The sequence below is a fragment of the Sus scrofa genome, chromosome 9 (genome assembly GCF_000003025.6).
Source record: "Sus scrofa isolate TJ Tabasco breed Duroc chromosome 9, Sscrofa11.1, whole genome shotgun sequence".
Lineage (NCBI taxonomy): Eukaryota > Metazoa > Chordata > Mammalia > Artiodactyla > Suidae > Sus > Sus scrofa.
Genome location: NC_010451.4, coordinates 101,985,616 through 102,002,372, shown reverse-complemented (window position 1 = coordinate 102,002,372; position 16,757 = coordinate 101,985,616). Strand labels below are relative to the sequence as shown.

At 38.7% G+C, this 16,757-nt stretch overlaps 1 protein-coding gene across 14 annotated transcripts in view; it reads right to left on the bottom strand.

The window, feature by feature from the left end:
* MAGI2 (membrane associated guanylate kinase, WW and PDZ domain containing 2) overlaps positions 1 to 16,757 on the bottom strand; it is a 1,324,507-nt gene that overhangs the window by 168,827 nt on the left and 1,138,923 nt on the right. For 9 of the 14 annotated variants that reach the window (XM_021102528.1, XM_021102532.1, XM_021102536.1 and 6 more), the window contains 2 exons: positions 11,727 to 11,916; positions 3,106 to 3,147 (listed from right to left, as the gene is read on the bottom strand). In XM_021102528.1, coding sequence (XP_020958187.1) covers positions 3,106 to 3,147; positions 11,727 to 11,916 — 232 coding nt within the window. The remainder of the gene's footprint in view (positions 1 to 3,105; positions 3,148 to 11,726; positions 11,917 to 16,757) is intronic. The other 5 variants (XM_021102530.1, XM_021102533.1, XM_021102540.1 and 2 more) reach the window with 3 other exon arrangements.

The window sequence follows — 16,757 nt, the reverse complement described above, 5'->3', positions numbered from 1 at the left end:
TTCATTCCATTCTTCCTGCTGGAGAAAGTATTAATTTTTTGTTTTTTCCTTATAAAGATATCTAGGAAAAACAGTAAGAAGAAGGAAGGAATCAAGAATCGAAGGTGCTTATTAAATATGTCCCTGGTATATGGATTTCCAGTGCCCTCCAGATACAGAATGAGTTAAACAAGAAGTAAGTAGGTTCCATTGCTCAAATCTAACATCACCAAATAAATAATTCATTTCTGCCTTAAAAGAATCCCTTCTCCCCACTTTTTTTCTTTATACCTTTGGTAATAATGAATGTGGCCAGACACGTTTTAACTTTAGTAGAAGCCATCTCCCACATTCTCCACTTGGTTCTCTTCAAATAACCAAAGCCTTCAAATAAACTCAGACTTCCCCATTCTAAATACTCCCTCGCTCTCCCCATCCATTTCTCTCTCAGAAGAGTTGTCTCTGGTGAAGACTTCACTCTCATCTCTGACTTACTCCGGCCAGTATGGTTTCTGCTCTTTTGGCATTACTCGGCTGCTCTCTTTATGGTCATTGGTGACATTCTAATGACCAAATCCAATGGCTATTTTTGCTTTGCTCATGCTGACTGATTTTTCTGTCTCATTTGATACTGCTAACACACTATTTTTGACCCCCCGATTTCTTTCATTTCTAAACATGAAAATTCTCCTTCAGAAGTGATTTCTATTCTTGGTTTCTGTGATCTTCTACACACTGGCTCTCTTGTCTTTGGGTGGAGCTGTCCATGCAAAGGTCCTAAGTATGGATTCATTGTTTCTTATTAATATTCTGCCTTGGTGATAGCATACAACCTTTGTCTACCTATAGTATTTCATTATGCAGAGCCTGTAGGAGTTGCTAAGTAAATATTTCTTAAATTTAATTGTTTTAAGATACTCACCAGTCAAGCGGACACAATAAAGCGCTGCATTATCTCTAAGTTTCATAATGACATTACTTAGGACTTCCTACTATCAATTTTATCTCTGTACCAAAGCATCTGATGCAATTAAGATTAATAAAATACCTTATAATTATGATAAATATATCAGTCAAAATTCATGAAAGTCAATTTGATAAAGAATATTTTATAAATTTGAGAAGTAGCATTGGAGATCTATTTATTTTGGATTTTCCAGAGTGGTTTCTTCACTTGTGTGGACACTTAACAAAATATTTGGATTGGTTCTTTTCCTGAAAATACAAACTGCGTAGTAGTACAATACAGTCAAACTATAAGTTGTCTCTATCAAGTAATGCATAATATTTGAAATTGTAAAAATACCATTTTGCACATGTATCAAGGTAATATAAGCAATTACATAGTTCTCTTTCTCATTTTGCTTTTAAATAAAGTACATTCAGAAGCTGAGATTTTTGGGAAATGTGCTTGCTGCATCCAGTAAGCTGAGATTTAGAATTTCAAATTAAATCCTGCTTTCATTTTGCAACTGTAATTACCAGGTCTCATTTTCCCTCAGGGTATAAGATATTACTGAAAATTACAAGGACTTTACAGTCAGTATATAATAATAATTGTGCTTTAAAAAATTTCAGACCAAGCTAAACAAATACTTTAGACATTATTTGAGGACAAAATGCTAAGCAATATCTTCCATATTTTCTACATATCTCAAAAAAATGACATGGAAACTTACAGAATGAAATGATCTCAAGCACATATAGTCTCCAAGGGGTGTTAGAACATGCTGAGATGGATAATGAGCTGTCATCATGGAAACACTCTAGAGATGTGTGCTGTGAGCCCACAGACCTGAAATAGTACTATTATTATGAAACGCTCTTTTCAACAATTGTTTCAGTGTCTGGCTTTCAATCCAGCACTCTAACCAGCTGTTCAAAGTACTTCTTAAGAGTAAGAAAATCTGAATCTTCTATTTCCCCCTTCATTTCTATAATAACATGAAATATTTTAGTCCAAACCAAATTAATATGTATTTTCAGAATGGCGAGGTCAAAATTTTTTTTCCTTTTAAGTAGCTTAACTGATTATTATTAAAAGCTCTTAAACTTGAAACTATGGTATTCTAATCTAACTTAAAATACTATTGAAATATAACACCTTATAATTTGTATGGTTAAAAAATAAATTGATATAGGTACTTAATTGATGTGAAAACAATTTCATTCTACATTAGCAAAATTTTTAGTAAGACTGAAGGAAGTGTTTACATTGCAAATATCTTGAGATTCTCTAGCTTCTTATTCCTATTTATCTGTCTAATGCCGTCCACCATAAACAAAATGAAAGCTACATAGGTAATTTAAAAATCTCTAGGCATTCTCATCGTGGTGCAGCAGAAACAAATCCAACTAGGAACCATGAGGTTGTGGGTTCGATCCCTGGCCTTGCTCAGTAGGTTGGGGATCCGGCGTTGCTGTGAGCTGTGGTGTAGGTCGAAGATGTGCCTTGGATCTGGCATTGCTGTGGCTGGGGTATAGGCTGGCAGCTGCAGCTCCAATTTGACCCTAGCCTGGGACTCCATATGCCATGGCTGCAGCCCTAAAAAGACAAAAAAACCCCAAAAAACTCTAGTAGTCATATTTTAAAGAGTCAAAAGAAACAAGCACAATCAATTTTAACAAAATGTTTAACCTAACATATCCAAAATATTATTTAAGCATTAATCAATATAAAAAATAATTAATATGATATTAATACACTTCTTTCTTTGTACTAAGTTTTTGAAATCCAGTGTGGATTTTACACACATCTTATAGCACATCCAAACTCACATTTCAAGTGCCTAATACCCACATGTGTCTTCTTCTATATTGGACAGCATGGATTTAGTCAGTCTGGTGGCTTTAGTACCTGGTTTTTAATCTAGTCTTCAGCTTAAGCATTTTATGAAAGAACTTAATGAATATGACTATTTTCTTTTGTCCTTTGTTTCCTTGGCAGCCACTTAGGACAAGCTTGGTGAAACCTGGCCTCTACCTTAAATACATGCTTATGTGGGTGCGTGAAATCAGCACAGTGATTATATACTAATAAACTGATACTACTTAAAATAATGGGTTGTTACACAAAATGAAAGACGTTTCAAATTCACAAGACTGTGAGTACTGATGAATACTTGCCAGAGGAATCCATTCGAAAACTGGTCCTTGGTGGCACTTGTTCTGGATGGGAAAATGGGGAATTAAAATTGAAATTCATTTATGGCATTTTAAAAGTTATCTTTACTTTTTTTAGTTGCAATTAGAACTCACCCCCAGTTCTGTGCTCATGTTAATGATTTTTTTTTCTCTAAAATCCATGGGAGTTAATGGATAGATTCACCATTTTATGTACATAAATATGTCCGTAAATGTATTTCTTTCATATGCAGGCAAAAATCTGAATTCTTTTAGGTCAAAATGGAAAAAAAAAGATAACCATTTCAAACATTAGGCTTTGATTCTCATTATAAGAATGCTTATTTGAAAGTAATCAGAACCCGAAATATACACACAGTAAATAAGGCCTTCGAAATCAGGTTATCATATTGTGTCATCAAATACTAAAATGAAAAGTGAAAAATTCAATGATTGTGTTGATTTATGTACACCAGTCCAAATTTTATTTTATTTTATTTTATTTTTTTGGTCTTTTTTCCAGGGCCTCACTCGTGGCATATGGAGATTCCCAGGCTAGGGGTCTAATCGGAGCTGTAGCTGCTGGCCTACACCACAGCCACAGCAACTTGGAATCCGAGCCGCGTCTGTGACCTACACCACAGCTCATGGCAACACCAGATCCTTAACCCACTGAGCAAGGCCAGGGATTGAACCCACAACCTCATGGTTCCTAGTCAGGTTCGTTAACCACTTAGCCATGATGGGAACTCCCAGTCCAAATATTTTGATACTTATGACTATTTGGATAGCTGAAGTTATAATAGGTCCTTGAGTAAAATTGATTTATTTTAGCAATGGGGATCCTTCATGAGAATTATGATGTTATCTATGCTACATATAACATAAAAGTTTGTGGACATGAGTACAGAAACTATATATATGTATTCTATAATTCATCTATGGAGTACTATAAAAAGGAATTTTATTATTAAACTTAAAAAATTAAAATAAGATCAGATTCTGACTGCTTTCTTACTGAGCTTTGTTTCAAATGAAGAGTTCTGCATAATACAACAATGAACAAGAAACAGAAGCCTCTGAGGGTGATGATGAGGCTGTACCCTATACAATCTGTCTCACTCATTGCAGGGATGGGAGAGGGGTAGGGTGGGGGCAGGGGTAGGAATGAGACTCCCTGCTAGTCAATCTGTGTATTCACAGTAAAGGCAAAATTCATTTTCTAGCAGAATTGTTGGTTTTTTTTAAAAACCCTCCAAGTTTGGCACGAGTGCTTAGGATTATGAATTGAGAAATACCCTTTCATCATAAAGATGGAGCTATAACAGGGATGGAAGACTGTTCCTTTCTAAACACTTCCATTAGTTATAAAAGTGACATTTTATATTATCATACTCTCACTAGGACCTACTTGCCATCCAGCAATTACACTCAGTTTACTGCAGCCCCCGATAGTCTCATTTTTATTCATGAAAAGTACTTGGGGTTACATTGTCAACTTGTGCTACCAACAAAATGCTTTGACATACTAAATAACTTTCAATCAAGGACTGATTTTAGGGTTTACTTCTCATATTTCCACCCCCTTTTATCCCTTACCTGGTTCCAGAAGTGTTAAATTTTAGGCTACGGAAATAAATTTATAAGCCATCAGACTGAATCTAATTTCTAAAACACATATGAAAAAACATGTCCCCAACCTCACTTTTATTTCACTATCTTTATTACTTAGCCATTTCTTTCTCCATTAAAAGGAACCTATAAGATGTTTAAGCAATACTGCAGTCATTTACAAAACTACTCAAAAATACTATTTTTGAAATTAGATTTCCAAATAAAATTACTGATGAAAAATAGCAAATATCACTTAGCCAAATTTACTGATCTCTTTTACCAATATATTATAACCACAAAGTGATGCATACTGTGATATATCAGAAACTCCAGCTGAAAGACAATTTTTTTTCACATATCAAACTATAACATAAATTATACTGAAGACGGCAATAACTGCTTTCCCAAGGAAACAAAGTACAGGAAATTAACCTTCAAGGTATGGTTAAGGACATTTTAAATGATAATGTTATTAAATTTTTTCTGGTCTTTTATGATTGTAATGTTAAAGTGTCTTAACATTTACATATCATCCTATTTTAATCTTTCAGTAAAATAAGACAGTGTGCTGGAGAGCATTTGTGGGTGGTGCTTTAAGGCCCCTGGACACCAGCAATGACTGAGAAAATAAGGCCAATTCTTGATCTAGCTGTTTTCAGACATGCAGATATTCTCCTAGAAGCCAAGACAGTCTTTATGATCACTGAATAGCTCGCTGCCTGCAGGTATGGCAGCCATGAATTTATCAACACCTTTCAAAGATCTATTGATGTTTCCAGCTTGACTGTGTTGAGTATTTAATCACAAGGGCAAAGGAGACTGGAGAAAAGAAGGCTCGAACAGAAGCAGGTGCACAGGCTTCAACACCATGGAGCTGAGCACAAGGAAGCTTGTGCATCTGGTGTGCTGGGGTTCCCACCATCGGTTTCCATTTAGAGTCTCAAGTCCTATGCTGTGGTGGTTGACAGTTTTATACCACCCCAGCTTTTCAAGGGCTTTGCCATTCGGATGGGTTACAGTGAAAACTACAACCCTTGTTCACTAATAACAAGGAAAGAGCAGCAGAGAAACCTAAATGGTTTAGAAATACAAGCACCCATCTGAGACAAGCCATGAATTATATGTGCATTACAAATACTGAGCAATGAAAGAATTCCACAACGAACAACAAACATGTAGGATAAAAGCCATAGACGTGAAAACACAAAGGTCCATTTTTGATCAGCTATGACTTATAATTTCATTTCAAATTTAGTACTAAAAACAGTTTTGTTCCTCCATTATGCTCTTTAACTGGCCTGTGGTTACTCTCTGATTGCTACCTTTGGTGCAATATTCACTGCTTATTGTGGGTTAATGCTTCCTCATTTTTCAAAAGAAATATTGATCAGGTGAGCTCATTTTGAAGAAATTCCAGAGGAATTTCTGTTCCAAGGAGGTCCTACCAGAAGGCACATTATACCATACGGATCTCTGACACTTTTATGATCCTACATTTGAGTGATGTCTTACTGCAAAGGACTATGGACATGTTGTGCTTCATAAATTGTTTATTTATAATAACCAAGGTTCAATGTGAAGAGAAAAAAAGTTTGAACAACTTCAGTCATAATTTAACTTGGGTTCACACCCAGGGACAGAATTATAAGGAAGAGACTCGGGAACAAGGATTTTTCTTCTCTGTCTCTTTCTGCTTTCACCAGCTTGTCTGCTCCAGCTTCTAAGTCTGCAATGGGAGTGCTCAAGAAATGGCCCCGCAAGTTAAGGGTGACAAAGATCAACCTTTAACATAAATATGACTTAAAGAAAAGTGAAGCAGTAGGACGGAGCCCTCACTGCTAAATCACCGAGGTCATGAGCACGATCAAAACTTTATTCTATAGGATTCCAAAGTGAACCATTCCCATTTTCTTTGGGAAGCACTTTGGTTTGCCAGGCTTGGCCTTAAAAAGAGAAGCCAGGATAGCCATTTTTCTGCAGTCATATTAAGTACAATCTTTCCTAGGAGCCCAAAGACACACCATATCAACTCCCTTTGGCCCTGTGACTATTGCAGTGTTGAATCTGATTTATTCTTTGTGATAAGAATGAGGACTTCACTCAAACGAGTGATGCCTCACTACCATACCTTTTCTTCTTAGTTTGCCATGCTCTGGATTTGCACATCTGCACAGTTTCCTGGCTATGCAAGTTCGCTGTGAGTTTGGCTACCAAGACCTGTCACTACATATATCTTTACCTGAAATGATGGATAAAACATACAGACAAAAATCCAGTCAGCCAAATAAATTAGCTTGAAAGACATCTGAGTAGGTTTTAACATATTTATTCATGGTCTGCACATGTAGATGTATGCTTTTCTTAGACAGTAATGATGTGTATCTCTTTAAGGGACTATGTAGTAAAGGGAAATCATATATTGTATCATCCCAATGAGGACAGTCTGGCATGAAAAGGGAGCTATTAATTATGCAGGACAACACAGAACGGGACGGTCCCAGGCAAACTGGCATGTGCAGTCACCCATGTAGTCTTATGGGTAAGTAGGCCATTATAAAATGCTTCTTATATATCAGAAATAAATGGCTGAAGCAATGGTGCAATCACATATAGAGAAAGAATGGCAGGAGGAGGTGGGAAGGGGAGGGAAAGAGGTGAGGGCCTTTAGAAGGTCTTTTTCCCCAAGGTTAGAAATGGTGTACAGAGCCCAACATTGAGAATGCTAGCCTACAAACTGAGACAATTCATGCTCTTCCTCTTGTGACTGCAAAGAAAGTTAAACTCCTTTCATGAAATTTATGGGAAATGGACAGAGCAGAAGTAAAAATAGCATTGCTTATCTCATTACACAAAGGTGGATATTTTTCTTCGCTTTCAATTTTGAAAACTCCAAGTAATGGAAACAGCAAGAAGTCAATTATCAACAGAGACCATTACACAAAGAAAAGTGAGGTTTATCTAAAAGTCTTGGGTAGAGATGAGGGTGGGCAGATGTTTGCTATTTTCTGGAAATTGCTGGTAATGATATAGGGTCAATGCTTGAATAACTAACATGAAAACCCAGAAACCCTACTGGTTGAAATTTCTTTGGAGACTTTTTAGGCATGGTTCTTCTATTATGTATAAGCTTTGAGCTTAGTTGGAATGAAGTTAGCTGGAAAAAATTTTCTTTTTGCATGGAGTTCTCCAATAAAAATTAATGGGATTTTTGATAATTAAAAGATATTTAACGCAGGAGAGTCTCCTGATTAAACATCAACTTTGCACAAAGGACAAGAAAATATAGGTCTAATTGTATTTAAACTACCATCTATATTTACTGCACAATTTTGCATGTTAAAATACTGATATTATGTACTTTAGTGTGTAATGCAGTCTCATTCAGGAATTGTTTCTGTCCCCATTTTAACTGTAAGCATCATGTCGGAGACTATTTCTCATAATTTTTCTCCTGTGGCGTGTCCAGCAGAGTTCTAGACACATACTGTGTTTAATACATTCTTGTTGATTAATGCAGAGCCTGGAGTTGCCACCTCTAGGCATTCTGTCTGATGCTCTGAAATCAGAGGCACTGCCTTGCCTGCTGGGTGGAAGAATCTTCTTTCGCTCTCAGTCCCATTTCATCCTAAGGAGACCTTATGAAGTCAGGAGATGTTACTAGCTTTCCTCTCATAGGCATGTACCTGCCGTATTCTGTGTCTTGTGACTGTAGTATCCTACAGTTGTCTTTGTTTGTTTAAAATCACAGCATTTTTTTTTCCCCAGGAATAACATCTTTTAAATCTTTATTAAGACGTCCTGTGCATGCACATTCAAATGTCAGCATAATCTAATTATGAGCCAAATGAGGCAGAGCACCATTTACATCATTTGATAAATTTCCATCATTTGCAGGGGACTGGTAATTTGAATTCAAATGCTTTGTGACAGCCTGGATATAACAAACATTTTATACCTCTGTACAGCAAAAGCCTGTGGATGGAAGTACATCCTTTTATTTGGTTACTGCAACTCAGTTTTGAATGTGAATGCAAAAAATCTGTTCAGTGTTAGACTGAACTGTAAAGGAGGATACCATGAGATCATTATAGGTCAGGGAAAATGTCAAAGGACCTGGGTTAGACAGCTGTGGTTAAGATTCCTTTCCACACTTTCTCTGATCTCACCAATATTTCCTCTAGGAAAAAGTTCGGGGACACAGGATAAAAAGAGCCAAACCTAAACGCTGGGCATGTGATTCAAAGGAATAAGAATAGAGTGGCTCACCGTCAAAATTGCAAATACGGGTTTTTCTATTTGGATGCATATATTTCACAATCATTAACAAAAAACACCTCATATTTGAGAATGTTGAGAAACAGACTGTGCTTTCCCCGATTCATTTCAAAACATTTTTTGGTATTGTTCTAAACCTTTGAATGAGAGGATGAGACTTTTGCATCTTTGGAAACAGGAAGTTTGGTGGCAAAGGTCTGTTTGTTCTACTGAGACCCTCACGCACGAAACTGAGAGAAGCAGAGTGAACCCATCAGCTATCCAGAGACTAGAGAAAGTGGTGCCTTGCTTTTTTGGTTTCCTTAATCTTCAGGGCAGAGCTTTTCTTACCTTGACCTGATTTCTGTGTTTCATTCACACTCCATTTAGTGTTATAAAATAATAGGATAGAAGGAGAAGGATGGGAAAGAAAATGAGCTTGCCTTCTTTTGGCTCCTAAGAGTGTGACCCTGAAAACAGTACTGTGACCTTAGAAACATTAGAGCGAGCTGCAAAACAAGAAGGGGGGTTGCGTGATGAGAGAAGCAGAAGTCATGGCAGGTGTGGGGCTCTAATAGGGGCGTAGGGGGGTGGGGTGGGGAGTCAGGATGTTGTTGGAGTGACTGTGGATGCAAAGGGGGTACAGAACTCCCAGAGGAGGACTGAAAAAGAAAGTCATGGGAAGTTAAGACGGATCAGTTTGCTTGGTTTGTTCCAGGTGACGAGCGGAGAGGTAATGAACAGAAACAGCATTGCGGGGCTGGATAAAGAAATCAGAATTTGTTCAGGGTCAAAGAGAAGGTCATACACAATTGCTGCTCAGAAACTGAGGGCACAACAGCATCAGACACCACAAAGAGAAGACTGAATAAATACCAACATCGCCTTTGTCCTGAATAATACAGCCCTGCATTGGCCAGGAAGCTTGCAAAAAGGATGGGAGCAAATGACTAACGCAGGGACAAAAACAGGAGGAAGCATCTCTTGATGATCCCTACAGGTAACCACAAAATTCAACAAGCCAAGGACGGGAGGATGATACAAGAATCCTACACTATTTTTCCACCTTCTGAGTTAGAACTTTCTGATATCCTGATCTCTACTTGTTTACACTTATTCTTATTTCCCAGTTAAATTTGGGAGAGCAGGACATGTCACTTATCTTTGGCAATATCTTTATCTCCTCACAGTACTGAGAGTCAAGCGGGTGTTCAACAAATACTTGGTTATTGAAGCAGAAGAGGTAATAGAACTGTGCTGAAATTTTTTCAATTTTATTTTTCAGTATAAATGAGCATCAATACCCTGAATTCCTATCCTGCATCATACAGTGAAAAATGCCTACTTTGTTTTTATTCTATCACAGCAAAGATATTCTAACTCTTCAGCCCTTTAAGGACATTTCAGTTCAGCCAGAAGGAGAAAAATGAAATACAGTAGCCCTGACATAGCCGATTATTTTAAAGAAAGAGGCAGGGGTAGGGGGTGGGTGGGAGGTTCATTTTGATGAAAATGATTTCTCAATGGCCTGCTGCCCTAACGAGTTTATCAACAAAATTACTTTTACAGAGAGTTGTAGAGGATGGGGAAAAGGTATTATGTCTACTTTCCCCCTTACCAGCTGGGTGCATAATTCTCAGCCCCTGAGCTCATCAAAGAGTAAGCAGATTTGAGATCCTCTGAGATCAGACACAATTTAAAACTTGCTATTCATGCTTCAGATGATAAAGTTGGAAAGAAGACACTAGCAGAATACCAAACCAAAGGAAATCAGCAGACCATAAATGGGAGCGCCAGGGACCAAACCCTTCTCAGTAGGCTAGTTTTCTTGATACATTACTCAAGTTCATATTATACTGTATATTCCCCTCATAGATTATACATTCATGCCATTCAGATTCCTGTCCTCTAACATTCAGGAGAGATGACCTATTAGATGGTAGAAAGAGGCACAATGAAGATATCTTCAATATTAAAAGCCTTTGTTTTCTAATATTCATAAAGTACAGTGAAATAATTTTAGAAGACCGTCAGTAAGGGTGACAAGTGCATACACAATATTTTATCTTATGACTCAACTGTCAAATGGGTCCCAGTGCATTAAATGAGAAGCAGAAGTTTCTGGTAGAAATGATTGGCATCTGCTCAGTGCTGCTTTCAGAACCTATCATTTTCACCATTATGAGTTGGAAAGACACAGCTAACATTTTACTCACATTCCTAAAATCTTCAATGACTACATTCACGACTCTAAGAAAATCTAAGCTTTAGACTCAAGAGCAGACTAAATGCAAAATCCCAACCATTTATTTTTCTTATTTGGTGGCTTAAATAAAAATAGCAACCTCCTCCCTCACTCCCTACCTCTTGCCCCCAGATGGATTCCTGATTTTCCTCAGGGGCTTAGGGGGAAAGCAGAAAGTAAAATTTAAAGTCCAAAGATATAAACTCTTTTTGAGTCAACAGACTTTCTTTCTTTCTTTCTTTCTTTCTTTCTTTCTTTCTTTCTTTCTTTCTTTCTTTCTTTTTCTTTCTTTCTTTCTTTCTTTCTTTTTCCTTCTTTCTTTCTTTTTCCTTCTTTCCTTCCTCCCTCCCTCCCTCCTAAAGAAAAGTTTAGATCAGATGGTTTTACTTTTGAGATACTTTTTGAACCTCAGAATATAAAATCACACCAGATCATTTCAGCCTCTGTACATCTCCGGGCAGGGCTTCAGCTATTACTAAGTGCACCCTTGTTTTATGTGGCTTTCACTTACGCCTACTTTCATAAATGGCTCTAGATTTCTCGTAGAGCTCATATGGGTCAGGCTTCCTTGGGTCAAAGGCCTCTGTTGAGTCAGGGAAGGAACTCCTGTGAAGGGCGGGTGGGAAGGGCAGGTTCTGTGGTATGGCCGGAGCAGATAAACTCGTTTGAGGGCTGCCTTGGTTCTCCCATCGGTCCATTATCTGGAAAACAAAAGAGAACAGAGAAAAATGACTGACAATGAACTGTGTCTTACTGTTTCCCTTGTCATACACCACAGCCCTCACCTTAAAGATCAACTTTCTTGCCCTGCAGACTTTTCTTTCACAAAACACTCAAAACTTTGGTATATGTGCCTTGAGAGAAAAGATTCTATTTCTATATAATAAAGCACCATCGTTGGTTAAAAATATGTGTGACTTCTGAATGCAAATTTTCATAAACTTGTCGCCTACTAGCTAGTGATTTTTAGCAAATCGCTTAAGCTCTGAGTCTGTTTTTTCCCTATAAAATAGAGATAATACGTATCTCAAAAAATTTATGTGTAAGTCCTTATAACCATATGGCATTATTCCTTTTTTAAGATGACCTCAATTCAATACATCTTTATTAAAGAAGATAAATCAGCTGCATGTATCCATTTGATACCTATGCATATCAAAAACACTTCCTATACTTAAACCTCTGATTACTTTCCTCACAGTTTATAAGTAATTACACAACCCTTGGGTACTTTTGAATTGTTCAAGTCTTCTATGATGCTTCGTTTACTGCTGATCTGGTGGTTTCTTCTCCCCAGTGCTGCTGCCACTGCTGCTACCATTGTGATTTATTAATGATCTGTGGAATACTTCCAGTTCACCATGATCTTTCATACGTATTATCTTCTTTGATCCTCACCGTAGCCCCATGAGGTAAAGCAGGAACTCATCTTCTTTCACCAAGGAGAGAGCTGGGTTCACTGAGATCACCTGTTTGCACAGCTAACTTCAACAATCAATGAGGTGTGCATCCAAACTCAGCTTCTGCTCCTCTACTTTGACTAAACCTGCTGTGTATAGAATGAGACGAGGGTACCCTCTTATCTACAGTTCTGCATTGGCTGAGCTTGTCTTCAGGATAAAGACCACTCTCTACAGAGGAGGATGGTGGCTCCTCACTGCCCAGGTTCTGTTCCTCTTTTTCACATTGGCTGATGGCCTCTCTCTCATTCCCTAGGATCCACTCCATCAGGTTCACTTCAGCCTCTGAACCATTGCATATTTCTTTCTCTTTCTACCTACAAAGTTTACCCATTTTCCATTCTTTTGTCTCCCTTCTGCATTTTACCTGGCTACTAGGTTCAAATGAGACATCTCCAGAAGACTTTCACTGACTATTCCTGACCTGGTTATCTGGTTACTTGTGTCTTCTAGTTCTCTCACAACGCCCTCTACCTACCCCTCGCACCCGACTGTCACTGCAAGTCTACCTTTGTTTCTGCAAAAAGATTATGCTGGGGAAAGAAACTGCAGGGGCTGCAGTCTCTCTCACTGTTGTATTACCAACCCATAGCAAGCGCCCAGAGAATGCTAATTGAGTGAATGAATGAAATCATCAGTAAAATATGGTCCCTTGTTCTTTCTTTAAAACCAGCTTTGGGGAGGTCCTGTCATGGCTCAGTGGAAACAAATCTGACTAAGCATCCATGAGGACATAGGTTCAATCCTCGGCCTTGCTCAGTGGGTTAGGGATCCGACGTTGCCATGAGCTGTGGTGTAGGTCACAGATGGCTCAGATTGGGCATTGCTGTGGATGTGACATAGGCCAGTGGCTATAGCTCTGATTCGACCCCTAACCTGGGAACATCCATAGGCTGTGGATGTGCTCCTGAAAAGACAAAAAATAAATAAACAAAATATAATAAAACCAGGAATGAGATCCTGCTGGTTAGCACTGGGAACTATGTCTGGTCACTTATGATGGAGCATGATAATGTGAGAAAAAAGAATGTATACATGTATGTGTAACTGGGTCACCATGTTGTACAGTAGAAAATTGACAGAACACTGTAAAACAGCTATAATGGAAAAAAAATCATCATAAAAAATCAATAAAAAATAAAATAAAACCAGCTTTGATAATACACTATTTTGAGCTTGGCCAGATTATAGCCTTCTAGTCCCTAATGCACAGTCCTGCTTTTGCTTTCCTGATGGCTATATTTTCATCACGGCTCCAATGCTAGCCCTCACCTATCAATGATAAATATTTTAAAGCTGGATGGGATGGGAGGTACTGTGCCCTTGTTTAACACAAAGGTCCCTATGACCTGCTTACCTACCTGGGACTGTGGCAGGGGTTGGGTAATCTACCAAACTGGGAAAGAGATGGATCACTGACCCTTCTCTCAGTAAGACTGGGGCTATGATCTGAATGTTTGTGTTCCCTCAAAATTCACATACTGATGTTCTTTCTTTTTCTTTTTGCCTTTTTTTTTGCCATTTCTTGGGCCGCTCCTGCGGCATATGGAGGTTCCCAGGCTAGGGGTCCAATCAGAGCTGTAGCCGCCGGCCTACGCCAGAGCCACAGCAACGTGGGATCTGAGCCTCGTCTGCAACCTACACCACAGCTCACGGCAACGCCAGATCGTTAACCCACTGAGCAAGGCCAGGGATCAAACCCGCAACCTCATGGTTCCTAGTGGGATTCGTTAACCATTGTGCCATGACGGGACTCCACATACTGATATTCTAATAGCCAAGGCAATATTACTAGGAGATGGGGCTTTGGGGAGATAATTAGGTCTTGAGGCTGGAGCCCACATGAATGAGATGAGTGTCCTTCTAAGGGAGACCCCCGAGAATTCCATAGTCCCTTCTGGCAGATGGGGTTACAGCAAAATGATGGGCATCTAGGAGATGTGTTCTCACCAGACACTGAATCTTCCAGTGCCTTGATCTTGGACTTCCAGCTTCCAGAACTATGAGAAATAAATTTCTTTTGTTCAGAATCCACCAGTCTATGATATTTTATTATAGCTAATTAAGGAAATTAAGGCAACCAGTTTCATTTTAATTTGTTTTATATATGGACCACTGACTAAAATTTTGTTTGAACAAAGGTTCTATAGTTAGCAACAATAGAAAACCCCTACTTGAGTTCAATTCCCTAATATTAAGCATAATCTCTAGGAGTGCAGAGAGATCCAGTAGCTGTCAGCAGTACACTGTGATCAGAACCGATCTGTAACTATAACAGAAGTGGTTTTTTTTTTTTACAAAATAATACACTGAGAGGAATAATTGATAAATTTGCTTAGAGTTCTGGCTAATTTTCTGCTCAGTGGCCCTTTTGATCCCATTTAGTAAAAAAATCTTTAAATATGCATGTCATAATTCATCTGATAGCAAAATTTTTCTAGGAAGTCACCATGGGTTCCTTTGGTCATCCATTCTCTCTGACTGCTGTGACAGAAAGGCTTACATTATGGTTAAAGGCATATTCTTTTTTATTTTTTACTTTAACTGACTTTAGGCACCATGTGGATACATTCTGGCTGTGACTTTCTCCCTCCTGTTTCCAAACATAAGATAACTAAATTCAAAGAGGTCAATAAATTAGAAATATGGTCTAAACCACTGTGGTATCCCACTTGTCATCATAGGGCTTCACAAATGTCTATTTCTTTCTCCCTTCTTCTACGAAGAGTTATCTGATTCTCATAGGTCTTGCTGGTATATGTGTTGTTCGTGTACAAGCATTGGGGCAAATATGCTGCAAGTAAATAGGAGCTTTCTTAAAAAAACACTCTTAAACTACAGAATAAATAATGCTTTGGGCACTACCTGGGATAGTTTCTGGGACAGACCAGACTAACACATTCTACTGTTTCTATAACACAGACATGGAGGAATGAGTGAGTCCAGTTCAGGCTTAGTAAAACATTCTCAACGTCTTGCTATGATATTCATCAACCCTCGAGTCACTCTGTCAGAGTTTTGTAAGACTGCAGAGCAGAAAATCCCCATGGTGCCCATGAAATTACTGGAGAAGCAGACTCATACTCCTACACTCTTCCACCTCCCAAATGAGTTATTTGTTGTTCCGACCCAAGAGACCATGAAGCAATCCCTCCACCCTGGCATCTGGGGTTAACCCCTGCCCACTGTGGCTGGTGGGCTGCTCCAACAGCACATTCTGAAGGGTGCCCTCTGTTGACTTTTTCCTATGTTCATAGGTAACTTGGTCTCTGCACTTTTGCTTTCCATTCAGGGCAACTTGTGCTTACTCTTTCCTCTCAATCTCCATGAACCACCTAGATTTTGATCCCATCTCTCCACCTAATGTCTTCCTTGTCTTGACCTCCAGAGCTGTGTTACCTGCCAGGTGTTACAAAGCTTCTGGTTGGGTCTTGTCCAGTCCCCGTGGTATCCCTACCTAGGTCAATATTTATAGACATCTCACGAGAGTAAGGAAAAATAAAAATAAAATTGTTTTCTATATCTGGCAGAGGCCTTCTATCTCTGTTGGCCTTGGTGAATGAATGAATGCCTAAATGTATGAAAGGACAGTCACTGAAATATCAGTGGACAGAGTGGACATTTAGCCCACAATGGGGTATCAAAGAGTAAAAGACAAAACCAAGTGGTGGTGTGATTAAATTTTTTTCAACCCCACCTTCTGATTCCAGGTTGCATACTGGGAACAGAGGACTTGTGAACAAGGCAAGCTGTCCTCTCCATGCAGAAACCGAGGTCTAAACATTCCTTCTCACTATTGTAGGGCAGGACTGGGAGATGGAGGCATTTAGCTTGATTCAATACTTGAAGAATGAATTTGGCTTCCTTCCAGAAAGAGGGAATGAGAACTCACTTCAGTGACTGTATTACTAGTTAAGTGGAAGTGACTATCCTGATGTGGATTAGTTTAAGATATGGATCAGCAAGACAGAAGAGGGTCCAGAAGTGACACAGGACCGGGAGGAGGAGAGATCTCACTCAGGACAACACTTCCTTCCCCTGACGACAGATGTCATCAAGCCTTCAGAGGAGAGGGTGTATCA